The 20,513-nt window shown below is 43.5% G+C and overlaps 1 protein-coding gene across 18 annotated transcripts in view; it reads right to left on the bottom strand.

The window, feature by feature from the left end:
* Nucleotides 1-20,513, bottom strand: part of banp (BTG3 associated nuclear protein) — a 392,933-nt gene that overhangs the window by 300,768 nt on the left and 71,652 nt on the right. For all 18 annotated transcript variants that reach the window (XR_011596362.1, XM_070898117.1, XM_070898113.1 and 15 more), the window contains 3 exons: nt 19,986-20,095; nt 14,592-14,698; nt 9,793-9,992 (listed from right to left, as the gene is read on the bottom strand). Coding sequence is in view for 17 of the 18 variants with exons in the window: in XM_070898117.1 (XP_070754218.1) it covers nt 9,793-9,992; nt 14,592-14,698; nt 19,986-20,055 (377 nt within the window). In the remaining variant the exon portion in view is untranslated. The remainder of the gene's footprint in view (nt 1-9,792; nt 9,993-14,591; nt 14,699-19,985; nt 20,096-20,513) is intronic.

Genomic DNA, 20,513 nt, shown 5'->3' with positions numbered 1-20,513 from the left:
AGAGATTATTGGAAAATATGGATAGAGCAGGCATCTGTCATATCCACCATGCCACACATAAAAAAGGGAAGGTGGCTCAACCGTGGCTATCAAGGGAAATCAGGGATAGTATTAAAGCCAAGGAAGTGGCATACAAATTGGCCAGAAATAGCAGCGAACCCAGGGACTGGGAGAAATTTAGAACTCAGCAGAGGAGGACAAAGGGTTTGATTTGGGCAGGGAAAATGGAGTACGAGAAGAAGCTTGCAAGGAACATTAAGACGGATTGCAAAAGTTTCTATAGATATGTAAAGAGAAAAAGGTTAGTAAAGACAAACGTAGGTCCCCTGCAGTCAGAATCAGGGGAAGTCATAACAGGGAACAAAGAAATGGCAGACCAATTGAACAAATACTTTGGTTCGGTATTCACTAAGGAGGACACAAACAACCTTCTGGATATAAAAGGGGTCAGAGGGTCTAGTAAAGAGGAGGAACTGAGGGAAATCTTTATTAGTCGGGAAATTGTGTTGGGGAAATTGATGGGATTGAAGGCCGATAAATCCCCAGGGCCTGATGGACTGCATCCCAGAGTACTTAAGGAGGTGGCCTTGGAAATAGCGGATGCATTGACAGTCATTTTCCAACATTCCATTGACTCTGGATCAGTTCCTATCGAGTGGAGGGTAGCCAATGTAACCCCACTTTTTAAAAAATGAGGGAGAGAGAAAACAGGGAATTATAGACCGGTCAGCCTGACCTCAGTAGTGGGTAAAATGATGGAATCAATTATTAAGGATGTCATAGCAGCGCATTTGGAAAAAGGTGACATGATAGGTTCAAGTCAGCATGGATTTGTGAAAGGGAAATCATGCTTGACAAATCTTCTGGAATTTTGTGAGGATGTTTCCAGTAGAGTGGACAAGGGAGAATCAGTTGATGTGGTATATTTGGACTTTCAGAAGGCTTTCGACAAGGTCCCACACAAGAGATTAATGTGCAAAGTTAAAGCACATGGGATTGGGGGTCGTGTGCTGATGTGGATTGAGAACTGGTTGTCAGACAGGAAGCAAAGAGTAGGAGTAAATGGGTACTTTTCAGAATGGCAGGCAGTGACTAGTGGGGTACCGCAAGGTTCTGTGCTGGGGCCCCAGCTGTTTACACTGTATATGAATGATTTAGACGAGGGGATTAAATGTAGTATCTCCAAATTTGCGGATGACACTCAGTTGGGTGGCAGTGTGAGCTGCGAGGAGGTTGCTATGAGGCTGCAGAGTGACTTGGATAGGTTAGGTGAGTGGGCAAATGCATGGCACTTGAAGTATAATGTGGATAAATGTGAGTTTATTCATTTTGGTGGTAAAAACAGAGAGACAGACTATTATCTGAATGGTGACAGATTAGGAAAAGGGGAGGTGCAACAAGACCTGGGTGTCATGGTACATCAGTCATTGAAGGTTGGCATGCAGGTACAGCAGGCGGTTAAGAAAGCAAATGGCATGTTGGCCTTCATAGCGAGGGGATTTGAGTACAGGGGCAGGGAGGTGTTGCTACAGTTGTACAGGGCCTTGGTGAGGCCACACCTGGAGTATGTGTACAGTTTTGGTCTCCTAACTTGAGGAAGGACATTCTTGCTATTGAGGGAGTGCAGCAAAGGTTCACCAGACTGATTCCCGGGATGGTGGGACTGAACTATCAAGAAAGACTGGATCAACTGGGCTTGTATTCACTGGAGTTCAGAAGAATGAGAGGGGACCTCATAGAAACGTTTAAAATTCTGACGGGTTTGGACAGGTTAGATGCAGGAAGAATGTTCCCAATGTTGGGGAAGTCCAGAACCAGGGGTCACAGTCTAAGGATAAGGGGTAAGCCATTTAGGACCGAGATAAGGAGAAACTTCTTCACCCAGAGAGTGGTGAACCTGTGGAATTCTCAACCACAGAAAGTTGTTGAGGCCAATTCACTAAATATATTCAAGAGGGAGTTAGATGAAGTCCTTACTACTAGGGGGATCAAGGGGTATGGCGAGAAAGCAGGAATGGGGTACTGAAGTTGCATGTTCAGCCATGAACTCATTGAATGGTGGTGTAGGCTAGAAGGGCCGAATGGCCTACTCCTGCACCTATTTTCTATGTTTCTATGTATTGGGTCATCATCATTGTTAGTCCCTCGAAGCGAGGATGACTTGCTCCCACGCCAAAAAGGGATGAGTTCACAGGTGTTTCAATGAAGGACCTAATATTCCAGATCCCGAACTACATCGTGAAGGGTGGAAGATGCCATGCTTGGATTTTTTTAACTTGTGGTGGCCGTTGCACACCAGCCACCACACAGGCTTGACAGAGCTAGAGTCTTGGTCCAGTGGCAAGGATTACCCAAGATTAACTGGAGACCAGCTCTGCTGCACAGACCGAGCGCGCACACATATCGCAGTGTGGGCTGGTGTGTGCTGCCCCAGGCCCTCGCCTCTTCTGGGCCCCAGATTCACGCCTCTCCTGAGCCCCAGTCACTTCCCTCTACATACTTTTACCGCTCCTTCGCCCCTCCTGCTGTGCCTGCCCGCACTGCAATCAGTGACCTGGCTTTGTCGCCGTCGCCCGGATGCAGTAGCGTGCGGTGGCATACCTCTGCTCCCTGCAGAGGTATGTCACCGCGCGCTGCTCCCTCCAATGGCCCCGGCCTGCTGATGGTCTTGCCGGCCGGGACCGCGCCGATTTGTGTAGTGGCTACACATTAACATTTAATCTAGCAGAACTAAGTTAATTTAAATACTGGGTAGAACAGCAGTAGAAAGGCTTTGGGGGGGTCAGGAGGCGAATCACTTGCTGCAGAATACCCAGCCTCTGACCTGCTCTTGTAGCCACAGTATTTAAGTGGCTGTTCCAGTTAAGTTTGTGGTCAATGATGACCATCTCGCCAGGATGTTGATGTTGAGTATTTGACGATGGTAATGCTACTGAATGTCACAGGGAGATGGTTAGACTCTCTCTTGCTGGAGATGTCCATTGCCTGGCACTTGTGGGGCATGAATATTACGAGCCCAAACTTATCAGCCCAAGCCTGGATGTTGTCCAGCTCTTGCCGCATGCGGACAGTGAATACTTAATTATCTGTGGAATTGCGAATGGAGCTGAACACTGCAATAATCAGTGAACATCCCCACTTCTGATTTTATGATGGAGGGCAGGTCAGTGATGAAGCAGCTAAAGATGGTTAGGCCTAGGACACAGCCCTGAGGAACAACTACAGCAATGTCCTAGTGCTGAGATGATTGGTCTCCAACAACCACAACCATCTTTAGGAAGGACATAAAGGCTTTGGAGAGGTAGCAAAGAAGGCCAACAGCAGATTTTATATAGGTGTTTAAAATCTTGAAGTGTTTAGATAAAGTAAATAAAGAGAAACTGTTTCCACGGCCAAAGTGTCGATAACCAGAGGACATAGATTTAAGGTGGTTGTCAAAAGAACCAGAGACGACATGAGGGAAAACATTTTTACGCAACGAGTGGTTAGGATTTGGAATGTACTGCCTGATAGGGTGGCGGATACAGATTCAATAGTAGACTCCAAAAGGAATTGGATAAATACTTGAAGGAGAAAGAATTGCAGGGATATGGGGAAAGAGTGGGGGAGTGGGACTACCTGGAATGTTCTTCGAAAGAGCCAACGTGATCTCCTTCTGTACTGTACTATTTTATGATTCTATGATTTTACCTTCCGAGATTCTAGGTATGACTCCAGCCAATGGAGACTTTTCCCCTGATTTACATTGACTTCAATTTTACTCGAGCTCCTTGGTACCACACTCAAGTGAAATCTGCCTTGATGTCAAGGGTAGTCACTCTCAACTCACCTCTTGAAGTCAGCTCTTTTGTCCACATTTGGACCAAAGCTGAAATTATGCCTGGAGCAGAGTGGGCCTGGTAGAACCTAAATGGAGCATCAGTGAATCAGTGCTGCTTGACAGCACTGTTGACAACACATTCCATCATTTGGCTGATGATTACAAGTAGGGTGATGGGGTGGTAATTAGCTGGATTGAATGTGTCTTGCTTTTTGTGGACAGGACATATCTGGGCAATTAACCACTCTGTCAGGGAGCTGTCAGTGTTGTATCTGTACTGGAATAGCTTGGTTAGTGACGTGGCTAGTTCTGGAGCACATCTTTGGCATCACAGCCATAGAAACATAGAAACATAGAAAATAGGTGCAGGAGCAGGCCATTCAGCCCTTCTAGCCTGCACCGCCATTCAATGAGTTCACGGCTGAACATGAAACTTCAGTACCCCCTTCCTGCTTTCACGCCATACCCCTTGATCCCCCGAGTAGTAAGGACTTCATCTAACTCCCTTTTGAATATATTTAGTGAATTGGCCTCAACTACTTTCTGTGGTAGAGAATTCCACAGGTTCACCACTCTCTGGGTGAAGAAGTTTCTCCTTATCTCGGTCCTAAATGGCTTACCCCTTATCCTTAGACTGTGACCCCTGGTTCTGGACTTCCCCAACATTGGGAACATTCTTCCTGCATCCAACCTGTCCAAACCCGTCAGAATTTTAAACGTTTCTATGAGGTCCCCTCTCACTCTTCTGAACTCCAGTGAATACAAGCCCAGTTGATCCAGTCTTTCTTGATAGCCATGATGTTGTTGGGGTCCATAGCCTTTGCTCTATCCAGTATGCTCAGCCATTTCTTGATATCGCACAAAGTAAATCGAATTGTCTGTCGACTGGCATCTGTAATGGTGGGGAGGAGGCCAAGATGGATCACTCACTCAGCACTTCTGGTTGAAGATGGTTGTGAATGCTTCAGCCTTGTCTTTTGCACTCTTGTGCTGGGCTCTGCTATCGTTGAAGATGGAGATGGTCATGGAGCCTCTTCCTTCAGTTAGCTGTTTAATTGTCTACCATTATTCACAACTGGATGTGGCAGGACTGCAGAGCTTTGATCTGATCCGTTGGTTGTGGGACCACATGGCTCCGTGCTTACGCTGTTTAGCATGCATGTAGTTCTGTATTGTAGTTTCACCAGGTTGGCACCTCATTTTCAGGTACGCCTGGTGTTACTCCTGGCATGCTCTTCTACACTCCTCCTTGAACTAGGGTTGGTCGCCTGGCTTGCTGGTAATCATAAAGTGAGGGATATGCTGGGCCATGAGGCTACAGATTGCGGTGGAATACAATTCTGCTGTTGCTGATGGCCCAAAGCATCTCATGGATGCCTAGTTTTGAGCTGCTTGATCTGTTCTGAATCTATCCCATTTAACATGGTGGTAATGTCACACATGATGGAGAGTGTCCTCGGTGTGAAGAAGAGACTTTGTATCCACAAGGACTAAAGGGACTAGAAGGCTATATGAACAACCCCATCCTCAATGATGGCAGAGCCCAGCATGCGAGTGCGGTAGTCATTCCTACAAGCACTGTCATAGCCAGATACCTCTGTGACAGGTAGATTGGCGAGAACGAAGTTAAGTCGTTTTTTTCCACAGGTTGGTTCTCTCACCACCGGCTGCAAGCCCAGTTGGGAAGCTAAGTCCTTCAGAAATCAGCCAGCTCAGTCAGTAGTGATGCTACCGAGCAACTCTTGGAGATGGACATTGAAGTCCCCCACCAAAAATACATTTAGTACTTCTTCCAAGTGGTGTTCAACATGGAGGAGTACTGATTCATCAGTTGTGGGTGGGCGGTAGGTGGTAATCAGCGGGTTTCCTTGTTTGACGAGATCTCTTGGGGTCTTGGGTCAATGTTGAGGACTCCCAGGATCACTCCCTCCCTACTATATACCACTGTGTCACCACCTCCAGTGGGTCTGTCCTGTCAGTTGGACAGGGATGGTGATGGAGGAGTCCAGACGTTGGCCGACATGTATGATTCTTTGGGCCCGAGTTTGGTCACCGCACCGCCAGCTGCCGCCGAGTTTTCTCGCCAGTCTCGGTGCTTTTTGGGCGCTCTCCCCTCCGAGCAAGTTTCGGCAGGTCCTCACGCCGACAGAGAGAAGACCGCAAGGGACCGTCCGCTGGCGTGCTACACCCATAAAAGTCCTCCCACCCGCTGCATCTCCAGATTGGTCCGGGCGGTCCTTCACTCCAGCAGAAGAGATTGCCGCATGGAGGCAAGTCTTACCTCAACGGTAAGTATGAAGACCTGTAAAAAAAGGTTAGTGCACTTCTTTTCTTTATTTCTTTTGCAGGGATTTCGGTGGATGGGATCCCCTGAAGGATTTCTGGTGTTTTTTTTACTGTTTTGAAATTTGTTTATTTTAGCTATTCCCCTCCCCCTGGACCCACCTCTATACTCAGCAGTACTTTGCCGAGGATTGCATTTGCTGCCCAGAATGGGACCTACCGCCCGCTGCTGACCAGAATCGGCGTGCAAGGCCTATTTTTGCCACCGGGGCGGTCTTCCCACATTTTTTCACGAAACTTCCGCCCAAAGTACCGTCAGGATCTTAGCAGTCCTTTGGCCAGTCCTTGGGCAGAACTTAGGTTTCACCAAACTCAGGCCCTTTGAGTATAACTAGTCTCCCAATTATAGCACAAGTCCCCAGCTGTGTGGTCCATTCAGTTTTATTCTTATTGTAATTTTTTGTCATGGCTTGATGCAAATGAGTGGCATGCTCGGCCATTTCAGAGGGCAGTTAAGTGTGGTTCTAGTGTCAGAATGGGTAACGACAGCAGATTCGCTTCTCAAAAAGACATTAGTCAACCAGCTGGATTTTTACAACAATCCGAAAGCTTCATGATCACCATTACTTTTTATTCTAGATTTTTATTTAATTAACTGAATTCAAATTCACAAATTGCCACTGGGATTTGAACTCGTCTCTGGATTACTAATCCAGTAACATAACCACTATGCTACCGTACTTCCTGCAGCTATATTCAATATTACATAAGTAGTATCATATGGGGGGGTGGGGTGAAACTAAAATACACAAAAGTGTCTTTGCAGTTGTGGATGTAGAAATTTTTGAAGGAAGAAAATGAGTTTATTTATTTATTTATTTTCCAGGAGAATCTTTGGGCATGCTTTGCCCATAAAAGACATTTTGATTTTCAATATTTTTTGGTGCATTTTCCAGCATCTTGACGTGTACAGAGATACTGACTTTAGGTTTGTGGACTTTGCAAAGGCGGTTTAACCCTACCTGCTGAACATTACACTCTCCCCACCAAAATCAAAATTTAATTTCTTTAAATTCCATTTAAACATTTCAAAAATGGTGTTTTCAGCTAGCTTTTATTTTAATTAGTTTGCTAATTGCTAATTTTCTATTTCTAGGAGATTATACCCAAATTCTGTTATTACCAATCCATCTACTCACTCCAGGGTCAAGTTTTTGTTCAACACTTAATTACAAACATTCGCCGCACTAAATGGTTTATATCTGTATGTTGTTATTTGCAGCTGTGGTTGCCTTATATTGCCAAGGAGCCACTTTGGGTTGCTTGGTATCCTGGAAACTCATGACAGTAAATTGATTTCAATAACATCACAATACACTGATAGGAGTGGAGAGCCATCTCCAACTATATATTTGGCATACAATGTAATAAACCGTGTAATCATATAATATAACTAAAACCAAAAAAAGAAAATTCGGAACTTATCTTGTACAACTGGCAGCCCTTATTCAACCCTCAGATTGGCAGCTTCACAGAAAATTAAAAATCCAGGAAACAGACGATAACTACATCAAATTATTCCCAGTGTATTTAACTTGGAGGACTTCCTTATCAGTTAAATCTCTTCTGTATTTTCTTCCCATGAAGGTTTTTTCCCTGGCAGACAGCCTCTTTAAATCAGAACTCCACAGACAACACTTATTTTCTCTTTTCAACAATTTTCTCTTTATTTTTCCCATTTTCTTCTATTTGTAAGCTGAAAAAAAATCAGTCTCGAGAGATTGAATCATTCCTGAATACACTTTGCAGAAGTGGCAAATCACAAATGCTGTGGAGCAGTAGTCAGTTCAAGCTGAAAATAGTGTTTGAGGAGCCACTATGCAGAATGGACAAGGACCAAAAAAACAAATTGCTTGCTCGAACATGGACAGTTGTCAACTGTGCAAAGCTCAAAATGTTGTTGCTCAAGAATAAGATTAACTCATTCATGAAATATAAACTGTATCGATCTGCTCCTCATCATGCATTCCATTAGAAACAAATTAAAATAAAAGTATGGGATGGATTCTTCCTTTCATAGAATTTGATCGTCGACCACAGCATATTTCTTTAAATTTTCAGTCAGAGTTATTAATCAGGTAATAAAAATTCAGGTGCTAAAAGTTGGTCTGCAAAATAATTCATATTACATGTACAGCATCTGAAATCCGGAATCATCAGGACCGAATCCGTTCCGGTTTTTACAGATTTCAGACAAGAAAATCTGGAATCCTTGACAGAATCCATGTCGGGGTTTGAGCGGCGAGGTCCAAAATCCGGCAAAACCTGAAATCCAGCACGGATTCCGGATGAGGATTCCGGTTTTCAGACTGGACTTCCTTGTCTGAAATCCGGAATCCTCGCCCGAATCCATGATGGATTTTGAGTTTTGCCTCAAAAATGTCCGGTTTTCAGATAATAATTCCGGATTCCGAACGACTCCATCAGTTATGATCAAAATGTCCGGTTTTCAGACAATTACGGTTTTCTGAGTTCCGGATTCGGGATGTTGCACCTGTATGTGCAAACTGAGGAATATGCAATTGAAAATGCTGTGGAAGTTTCTCTTGTGTGCTGCTGGCCTGTTTCTACTATTGCCTCTTTGGAAATCACCATCCGTTTGAATCAAATGATCAGAACAGCAACTGATCACACATAATTTCTGCAGCTTTCATTATAAAATATGTTTACAGTACCAAATGATACCAGATTACCAGTAAACACATATGGGTTATCTTTTTTCAGAAAAAAAGAACAAAAAAAATTACATGAGGCCCGAAGCCCGTATTCCACCATATTGCGTGTTCAGCCATGAACTCATTGAATGGCGGTGCAGGCTCGAAGGGCCGAATGGCCTACTCCTGCACCTATTTTCTATGTTTCTATGTTTCCACCTTATATTGTCACTCCTTCACGTGTGGTGAAAAATCCCACTTTTAATACTCTTGTTAAGACAGTTAATAACTATCTAGACTTCACTCGGAGGATAGACGCACCTAGACTTCACTGGGAGGATAGATGCACCAACGTCAGTGTTCTCGATCAGGCCAACATCCCCAGCATCGAAGCACTGACCGCACTCGACCAGCTCTGTTGGGCGGTCCACATCGTCTGCATGCTCGACACGAGACTCCCAAAGCAAGCGCTCTACTTGGAACTCCCTACACGGCACGCGAGCCCCAGGTGGGCAGAGGAAACGTTTCAAGGACACCCTCAAAGCCTCCTTGATAAAAATGTAACATCCCCAATAGCACCTGGGAATCTCTGGCCCAAGACCACCCTAAGTGGAGGAAGAGCATCCGGAAGGGCGCTGAGCACCTTGAGTCTCGTCGCCAAGAGCATGCAGAAACCAAACGCAGACAGCGGAAGGAGCGTGTGGAAAACCAGACTACCTACCCACCCTTTCCTTCAATCATTGTCTGTCCCATCTGTGACAGAGACTGTAATTCCCGTATTGGACTGTACAGTCACCCGAGAACTCACTTTTCGAGCGGAAGCAAGTCTTCCTCGATTTCAAGGGACTGCCTATGATAAGACTTCACTAATTTGCGAGATTCAGCCGCTTCAAAACAATAATTCACTGCTGTGTTGTGCACAAGTCTTCTGCAACATATTTTCCTTAGTGTTTGTTTCTACAGCATGCAGCTTACCTGCGAACTTTGTTCCATGTTTGTGTTGCACCCAGAGGAGATCCTGCCACCATGGGGACCTGGATGGGACTATTTTGTTTATTAAGAGCCAAATCTATTTTTTCTTCAATAGCTTTACAAGTTGCTTCCACAGCCAGGATTTTGGCTTCAATACTATCAAGACGCAAACAAATGGCTTGATTAATGTCAAAGAGAATGGACTGTAAAAAGAGAAAAGAAAAAGAAAAATCAACAACTGCTTTTGCTAGAAAAACAGCATGAGGTTGAAATTCGTGACCTTAACTTTAACTTTACACTTCAAAAAATGATCGGTTATTAAACATGTAATTATTCATGCAACTTTGTATTCTAGTCGAGTCTTCAAATTCTTAAATCGTTTTATATTTTATATATTCACTTTCAGTGATTATAGTGAATCAGCTTATTTTGTTTACATAGACAAATTTCTACTAAACGTTTACTTTGACACTTTAAATTTTGATACTGGTCTTCACTTGAATACAGAAAACTAGAAGTGAGCAATACTGGGCCCAAGTTTCGAGCCGCGCCTAGAACGGCGCAATCCCGACCTGGATGCCCGTTTTTCACGCCACAAAGTGCGCCTAAAAAAAACCTCCAGATTCTCCACCTCCCTGCAGGTCCTCTGGCCCTCGGCGCAGCGCAGCAGGAGCTGTAGGGGGCGGAGCGAGGTCCCTGCGCGAAAACAGTGCCGGGACCTCTGCACATGCGCGCTACAGTGGGCGCGCAAGTGCAGTAGCTCCAGGCGCCCGAAACTGTGTGGGAGGGGCCCGAAGCACGCAGCCCCTAGCCCTGGCCGAATGGCCTCACTGGGGCTGCGTGAATAAGGCTCCTCCCACGGCCAGCTCCTGCTTCCTCCCGACCCGACTCGACTCCCGCTTCCCGACCGGACCCGACACCGACCTGACTCCCGCTCCCCCCCCCCCGCCCCCGGACCCGACACCCGCTCCCCCCCCTCCACCTGGACCCAACCCGACTCCCGCTCTCCCCCCCTCCCCGCCGACTGGACCCGACCCGACTCCCGCTCCCCCCCCCCCCCGCACTGGATCCGACCTGACCTCCCTTCCCCCGACCTGACCTCCCTCCCCCCGACCTGACCTCCCTCTCCCTCCCTCCCCCCAACCCGAACCGAACCGACCTCCCTCCCACCAGCCCCCCGACCCGACCCAACGCCACCTACCTGTAAATCTGGTGCTGGGGACGGGCCCTGCCCGAAGTCTCGGGCCCGGCCCGTTCAGCCTCCCTCCCCCTTCTCCTTTCCCCCCCCCCCCCAATCTCCTTCACCCCCCCATCTCCTCCCACCATCTCCTTTATCCCCTTCTCCCCCCTTCTCACCCCCCTCCTCCTTCTCCCCCATCCCTCCCCCTTCTCCCCCTCTGCTCCCCCCCTCTCTCCCTCTACCCCCCTCCCCTCGCTGTCAGAAACACAGACACTGACAGACAGAGAATGAGAGACACACACAGACAGACAGAGAGATAGAGACACTGACAGAGACACACTGAGGGGGGCATCCCAGCACGCTGTTGGAGGGCTCCCGGTGCTGCAGTCGGTAAGTAGAAAATGTTTTATTTATTGATTTTTTAAAAAATTATTTCTTATTAATTTTTTTTGATTGATTTATTGGTTGATTTATTGATGTATTTATCATTTATTATTGATGATGGCTCTTTATTTATAAAACTGAAGTGTTTAATGTTTGTAAACTTCCCTTTAAACCCCCCCCCCCCCACCATTCCCTACGCCTGATTTGTAACCGATGCCTGATTTTCTAAAGTGTAGATAAGGTTTTTTCGAGCGTACAAAAATCTTCACTTACTCCATTCTAAGTTAGTTTGGAGTAAGTTTTCACTGACGAAACTTTGAAAACAGGCGTAAGTGACCGGACACGCCCCCTTTTGAAAAAAAAATTCTGTTCCAAAGTGAAACTGTTCTAACTGACTAGAACTGGAGCAAACTAAATGACGAGAATTCCGATTTCTAAGATACTCCGTTCTACACCAGTTGCTCCTAAAAATCAGGAGCAAATCATGTGGAAACTTATTGTCTCTGAAACGAATCTTGAAAAAGTCAATCACAAACCAGGCCAAAAGTGATGACAAGAACTGAATACATGAGAATGTCATAGCAAGTAGAAAATATGTATAAATTATAAGCATTCGATGAAAGATTCTCAAAATTATTTTCAACAACGAGAAAACATTACAAATAGTTCATAAAATAATTATATTTGTTGAAAACCGAATGTACACTGCAGGGTTAAAGGATTAATAAAATCTGTCCAAACATTTCAGTAATTTGAAGGAGAAATATATGCTGCTCAAATGTCCCATAATCCTAAATACTGCAAACAGAAATATCTATATATTAAGCTTTCTTGCAACATAGAATGCACAACCATCAGATTTAAAATTCTCTTTTAAAAATATACTGCATCATTAGTACTTTAATCACAGAAATTTGCAATTACTTCCCCAAAAATATTTTGGAAGATAATGTACTTAGGAAGCAAAAAAACACATTTTTGTATATTAGAGATTTGAAAGTTTCTCCCTTCACTGGATATGCAGCAAAGTCACCATCTTGTGGATTAAATTTAGTATGGCACTGGTTATTTAACCAAAGCTACCATCACCATGATAATGGCCCAGAATTTGCTGGGAAAATAACAGTGAGTGCATAAAAAACCCAGCCATTGTGGCGAGGAAGAGTTATGGCATGAGTTACGAATAACCACAAATTGCTGGACGATTTAGGCCACTCAGTTGTTAGCCTCGCAGAAATGGGAGCTCGCTGTCAACCTCACCGTGAGGTTCAAAAAATTGCTGACTCGCCACAGAAAGTTAGGGCTGATAATTAACGAAGTTAGGAGCCTTTTAATGATGAGATTTATTTACTTGCAATGCCATTTAAACCTTGGAGGCCCAGATATGGAACTAAAAAGGGTTTCATCCTGCAGGTAGTAAATTGTTCCTCGAGGATTTTTTTAAAAAAAGTTTTACTTTTGTTAATATGTCTTTTTTTTCTGTCTCTCTTAATTCACTCTTTCTTTCCCTATCTGTATCACTCTTCTGTATCTAATTTAACTCCATTTCGCCCTATTTCCTTCTCCGTCATTCCTCTGTTTCTTTCTCTAACCATAATTTTAATTGATTAAAAAGATAGATTGTCGCCAAAGTCCCAGATGCCAGTTATCAATTCACATTTCCAGCATACTGGTGCAAAAAATTTGAGAGCTGAAGAATGAGGGAAAAAAATCCAACTCAGAAAAGAAAGACATATATTTATATAGAGCTTTCCACGACCACCAGACATCCCAAAGCGCTTTACAGCGAATTAAGTACTTTTTGGTGTGTAATCACTATTTTAATGTCGGAATTGCGGCAGCCAATTTGCGCACAGCAAGCTCCCACAAACAGCAATATGATAATGACCAAATAATCTGTTTTAGTGATGTTTGTCGTGTATGTGGCACACAAATCACTGACTCCACACGCTCTGGTGTTGATCTAACTGCTGTGACCGTAGTCCTTTATTGAACAGCTCCAGAGTGCTCCACAGATGTGGTGGGCAGCCTTTTATACTGCCTCGTGCAGGTACTTTCAGGTCTCTCACCACAACGCCCTCTGTGGTGCACCATTGTACTTATCATACATTTAATGTACCAGAGCAATACACAACAATGTTGATTGAGGAATAAATATCGGCCAGTTCACCAGGGATAACTCCCCTGCTCTTCTTCAAAATAGTGCCATTGGATCTTTTACATCCACTGAGAGAGCAAATAGTGCTTTGGTTTAACGTCTCATCTGAAAGACGGCACCTCTGACAGTGCAGCACTCCCTCGGTACTACACTGGAGTGCCAACCTAGATTTTTGTGCTCAAGTCCCTAGAGTGGAACTTGAACCCACAACCTTCTAACCCAGAGGCAAGGGTGCTACCAACTGAGCCACAGCTGACACACTCATGGGGCATACCATGAGATACCTTGCTCCATAAAATTCTGGGCGATTAAAACATTAAGAAAACAGAGTGCAAGACAATGTCATTTTGGTGTTATTCGTGGCTCAGAGTTAGCATTCTCGCCCGAGTCAAAATGTTATGGGTTCAGACCTCACTCCAGAGACCTGAGCACATAATCTAGGGAGTGCTGCACTGTTGAAGGTACCATCGTCTGAGTTCCTAATTTTAGCTATACTGAAATGGGTAAAATCAAGATGTCTTCCCATGGTGAAATCATCCTGACAGCTGCCCAAAAAGGCATTAACTCCATCTCTTTGGCATGGTAAGTGAGTGGTCACAATCACAGAAATTAACACAATTATGCCTGCGATTCTCAAAGCATATTTCATCTGGGCCATCACTATGTTCAGGAGGTTGGAATGAATGATTCCCTACAGGGACGAAGGGAAAATGATTAAGGTACTACCAGAGGCCAGTCTGCATAGCTTAAAATCAGTATTACAGAGCTATTTTCTCATCAGATAATGGTGTGTAAACAAAATAAGGTTAATAGCTTATTAGTTTACTTTCTTTAACAATTCCAAATCAGGTACCAACTTTTTACAGACACATGCACACAGAGATGAGTTGAGATTAAAAGAGTTTAAGATGTAAAACTGACAAAATATAATATTGCACCAACTTCAAATTCAGAAAATGCTAGCTTCCAAAAGACATTTTTCCATTGATTCACACATTGAACTGTAATTAAGCAATAACTTTAAAACAGTAATCTAGTAAAATCTTAATCTGACAAAAGCATACCGTCTTCCGACATTACCTTTATTGTAGCATCTTGGATAGGCTGCCCATTTGAAATTTCTACTCGTTGGCGTTTAAGAGCTGGCTGTACAACCCCATCCTCAGGCTGATGATTCTCCAAAACTTCTGAAACAGATGAAATCAATTATACATGTTCAGTATTTTATATGTTACAAAAGGGGTGACCAAGTTTCTTTGTCTTGTGTACCATACACACCATGGAGCCTTGAGGATCACATAAAATTTAATATTCCCATTAATTTGCACAAATATTTGCAACAGATTTGGTCCAGTAGTTCTCTGGGCCTTCCGAGGAAAGCTTAGGTCTCCCCCTTCCACGGACTTACTCCATTCTCCCCTGATCATGAGACCTATACGGGGTGTTCTGGCAACCAAAACAGCCACTTATAAGGTTTTAGCTGGCAGCCTCCGGACCATGCGTTTCCCCGCTTCTTGCTGACCTCCCACCATGGAGCAGGTGGGAAGTTGGCCAGCCGGATTTAAATGAGGCCTGGGAGTTAAAGTACCATAGGGGAGAAATTCACTATCACCTTATTTGGGATGCTAATTTTTAAAAGTTTGAAAAGTTAGCAGCAGACGCTAACGATTTCAAACTTTAAAAAAATTTGCCGTTTGCGCTCCAAGAAGGAAGTGGACTGCTAAGCAGAGTGCCGGGCTGATCAATCGCAGGCAGGAACTCAGGGTGGGGGGAAACTAGAAGAAAAATGTTTTTTTTTTAACTTTTTTTTTTTAATGCCCCTGAAGCAGCCGAGTGCCCGATGCACACCTCCTGCAGCAGCCGGTGTTTTCGGCTGGCGCTGCTACAGGTGGCAGAAGTCAATTTCGGGTCCGGGGCGCTACTGGGGCGATGCACATGGCGATGATATCACGATCTCCGGGCGAAGGAGATCGGGGCACATCGCCGTAGCGCCGCCACAAAACGGCCACTGAATATGGCGGGAGTCGATGTCATCGCTGCGCCTGGTCACAAAGCCATTTGCGCCCCATTAGTGCTCGCAGGGGCCCTAACAGGAGGGGCAAAGGTATTCAATTTCGCCCCCCATGGATCTCATTTCTGGAGTAGCAGGTGAGTTTCTAACTGGTACCACTTGCTCACCCATTGAAAATTGGCCTGGTTAAATTTAGGGCCATTGGTTCATTGCCATGTGAAAGTATGACAGCGAATTTGATCCCAAATGATGAAACTGAAATTGTGATCTGAAAAATTATCACTGTAAAGGACTTCTACCTTAGCAAACTACCATGTAAAATTGTACAGAGCCAAAGTTTATGTCGTGCATTACAATTATTTTTACAATTATTACTGTATGATTTCTTAATATCTAGTGTCATTTCACACAATATTTAAGAATTATGGAAATCGATTTTTGACTCAGCATTCAGGTTATATTTCCAATCTGTGTAGGACTGTGTTGTATTTCTAAAATTGGGTTATATTTTCCTCTGGATATGTTGTTAAAGAATAAATATTTTACTGAACTATTGTAAACCAATGGCAGTTTAGTAAAAAAAAAATTGTGATTTACAGGCAGAGATAATATACTTGACACATTGCTAGGCAGTTTTCTTAAAGACAGGGAAGGCAATACCTGTTTGTACAGTCAAACCAGGCCACTCTGTGCTCCTTCTAACAGCTGGATAATAGAACAGTATTGCTTGTTTGATTTAAATTTAATGTAGCAATGATAAGCTGATAGCTGTTCAAAATTTGTAGTCTGGAAGCTGCTACAAGTGGAATTCCTTTCTTCGGACCCAGTTTCAATACAAGCATTTCATGATCTGTCGTCAAAATAAACTTCCTGCCATAAAGATATTGGTAATATTTCGGTCGATGAAATATGGTAGCTATTGCCTCCTTTTCAATCTGCAAATATATTTTTTTCTGCAGAAGCCAATGACCAAGATGCATTTGCTGCTGGCCTTTCTTCAGTCTTTTCAAAACTATGCAAAAACGACTACTGTCAATCCATAATGTGATGCATCTGCTACTCATTTTAGCAGAATCAGTATACCAAAACATCAAACTGATACCAAAAGGTATTTTCACTATCTTACACTCATTGGTTCAATCCTATGATATATATTTTAAAAACAAACTGTTTAAAAGTATCGCCTGTGGTTGGCAAATTCAGAATAAACTTTCCATAGTAATTCGCTAGTTCAAAGAAAGACTGTTGTTGTCCAGTCATATTTTCAGATAGAGATGCTTCCAAAATATTGACATTTAAGAGCTGGTTGTACAACCCCATCATCAGGGGTTGTACAACCAGCTCTTAAATGTCAATAAGTTTCTCCAAAACTTCTGAAACAGATGAAATCAAAAGATTTTCTACTACAGGTACAATGTCTGAAATCCGGAATCCTCAGGACCGAATCAGTGCTGGATTTTGGGTTTTGGCCGATTTCGGACCTCGCCGCCCGCTGATCCTCCCGCTCCTCACAGATTTACGATGCTCCTCCGCTCGCCGATTCCCACCACTCCTCCGCTCCTTGCCGCCACCAATTCCCGCTGCCGCGTTTTTTTTTTATCGGTTTCCTCGTCCCTCACTGCCCAACGTCGCCATCTTAGCCGCCTCAAAAATATCCGGTTTTCGGACAATTCCGGTTTTCAGAATTCCGGATTCAGGACGTTGTACCTGTAATACTTGCTGGCGAGCCTGAAAAAGGTCCATCCTTGAAAATGTTTGTCCGCCATTTAGTTGAATTCACAGGTTTATGGAACTTCTACATTCTAATTATGATAACTTTATAATCACTACAAATTCTAATATTCCCATCCCATTTTAGCACTGGAACAGGGGCTTACACCCCAATTGGTATACTCTACTTTTAGGATTAGTCCTTATCCTCTAGTATTATCAGATCAGCAGCAATTTTTTTTTTAAATTATAAAACATGGAACAGATCTTGGTTTCAAGAATTTTTACGTGGAATCTGTTTCTTATTCTTAATTTAACCTCCATGACATAAATAGCTCTTAAGGGTTCAAACACTGTGTACTTATTTAATTCCACAATCCCACTATCTTTTTGCAAACCTCAATTTTCAAACAATTTAACTGTATAGAAGACAATCAGCTTAGCCCTTTGCTTCAATAATATGTAAAAGTAAAACAGCCATCTGAACTTCACAGATGCAACAATTTTTCTAATGGCAGGCACCACCTGTCCGACATATGAATTCAAAGTAACACCTGCATGCTGGAATTTTTCACAATTTCTTACATAACTCTCCTCTCATAAAACAGGTAATAAAGCATCCATATAGGTATTCACACTGATACCCTGTAGGAGAGAGAAGGGATTAGAAATGAATTACTGTACCTAACAGCGATAGGAAATGGATCACCAAATTCAGTTTAAAGGAGACAAACACTACACTAACAAAACTATGCTGACGTCTGCATAACATTATCATTGGATTGTATTATTGGTCATTAAACTAGATCAAGAGAAAAACCATTCAAGGTTTGAAATCATTGTGTGAAAATATACAGCTGACTGATTTTAGTAAACTCAATACTATGGTTCAATCAAGAACAATAATTTGAATCATAAGTTGTTTGGAACCTTTGATTTACACTTTAGTGCTGTGGTCAGCTATCTTAATAATTGCATATTCGAACAGTATGTTAATAACATTGTTTTAAGAAACACAGCTTCAGGGAACACAACTAACCTCAAGTTGGTAATATTTCCCAGCTCTCATTAATTGCTTGACTACTATGATAACTGCTTTTTCCAATAAAGTTTACATTTTTCAGTTTATTCATAGAACATTAACATTTCAGGCTGTATTCTTAGAGATTACAGTAGGTGATGAAAAACACGCTCTATGAAACAAAAAGGTAATTTAGTACTTACGGTATTTAAACACTAGTCCAAGATTATTTTTTGCATGTTTGGTTAAAATTATCCATCATTTCACAATTACTATCCCTGCTATTATCCTACACCCATGACACTTGACCCCTCCATCCTTGCCAATTCCACCACATCCCCAACCTCCTTTTCCTCTCCAAATTCCTTGAAAATATTGTCGCCTCCGAAATCCTAGCCCATCTTTTCCGGAGCTCCATGTTTGAATCCCTCCTATCAGATTTCCAACCCTGCCATAGTATCAAAACAACTCTCAAAGTCACAAATGATATTTCAGGCTGTATGTGACTGTGACAAAGGCAAACTATCCCTCCTCGTCCTTCTCGATTCGTTTGCAGCCTTTGTCAAGGCTGACCACACCATCCTCCTCCAACGCATCTCCTCTATCGTCCAGCTGGGTGGGACTGCACTCGCCTGGTTCCATTCATCTATCTAATCATAGTCAAAGAATCACCTGCAAGGGCTCTCTTTCCGCATTGTTACCTCTGGTGTCCTCCAAGGGTCTATCCTTGGCCTCCTCCTATCTCTCACTACATGCTGCCCCTCGGCGACATCATTCGAAAACACAGCATCAGTTTCCACATGTCCACTGATGACACCCAGCTCTACCTCACCACCACTTCTCTCGACCCCTCTAAGTTATCAGATTGCTTGTCCGACATCCAGTACTGGATGAGCAGAAATTTCCTCCAACTAAATATTGGGAAGACTGAAAATGTTGTCTTCGGTCCCCGCCACAAACTCCGTTCCCTAGCCACCAACTCTATCCTTCTCCCTAACATCTGTCTGAGGCTGAACCAGACTGTTCGCAACCTTGGTGTCATATCTGACCCTGAAATTAGCTTCCGACTACATATCCGCGCCATAATTAAGACCACATATTTCCACCTCCGTAACATTGCCTGTCTCCACCCCTGCCTCAGCTCATCTGCTGCCATGCCTTTGTTACCTCATCCATGCCTTTGTTACCTCTAGACTTGACTATTCCAACGCACTCCTGGCTGGCCTCCCACTTTCTACCTTTCATCCATACTCGCCTGCCCGTTTCCTAAAGCACCAAGTCCCGTTCACTGATCACCCCTGTGCTCGCTGAATTACATTGGCTCCCGGTTAAGCAACGCCTCGATTTTGAAATCCTCATCCTTGTTTTCAAAATCCTCCATGGCCGCTCTCCTCCCAATCTGTAATCTCCTCCAGCCCACATCGCCCCCCCACCAAGATATCTGCGCTCCTCGAATTCTGGCCTCTTGCGCATCCCTGATTTTAATTGCTCAACTATTGGTAGCCGTGTGTTCAGCTGCCGAAGTCCTAAGTTCTGGAATTCCCTCCCTAAATCTCGCCGCCTCTCTATCGCTCTTTCCTTCTTTAAGACACTTCTTAAAACCTACGTCTTTGACCAAGCTTTTGGTCATCTGCCCTAATTTCTCCTTATGTAACTCGGAGTCAAATTTTATTTTATAAAACTTCTGTGAAGCACTTGGGACGTTTTACAAGTTGTTTTTGCTGTAGCTTACCTGCTTGATCTTGTGTCAGGTCATCAACTGCAATCTGAACCACATCTATCAAATCGTGTTCTGACATCATCTAGTTACCACCCAGCATCAACCTCCACTCCAAAATCCCACTGCAGTTTGTAATATGTAACAGATAAAAACAAATATAATTATAGCATTGTCAAATTAACATTATTATATTATTCTTATAGAAATAATGGTTGGACAATCATTATATTTCAGTTAAAAAGCATTTACTCCATTAACAATATACTGCATCATCTCCTGGTCAGCCTGGCTGACTGACCAACTCCAGCAGCCATGTCCAAGGTCAGCATCAAAGCATCGTATAAACATGCCCTCTTGCCAGTGCCCCTAAATAACACAAATATCTCATCTCATCAATTCACAAACTCAATTTACTGCATACCACATTTTGTAATCACAAATATGGGGCTGAGAAGGAGGCTACATTACTGGTATGCGTGGGCCTCATTTAAAGAGTACATTTCGACCAATTAAGCCAAATGTTGAATTTCACGACTCTGA

This window comes from Pristiophorus japonicus, chromosome 13 (assembly GCF_044704955.1).
Source record: "Pristiophorus japonicus isolate sPriJap1 chromosome 13, sPriJap1.hap1, whole genome shotgun sequence".
Classification (NCBI taxonomy): Eukaryota; Metazoa; Chordata; class Chondrichthyes; family Pristiophoridae; genus Pristiophorus; species Pristiophorus japonicus.
The sequence above is the reverse complement of the archived record's forward strand: the minus strand, read 5'-3'. Positions and strand labels throughout refer to the sequence as shown.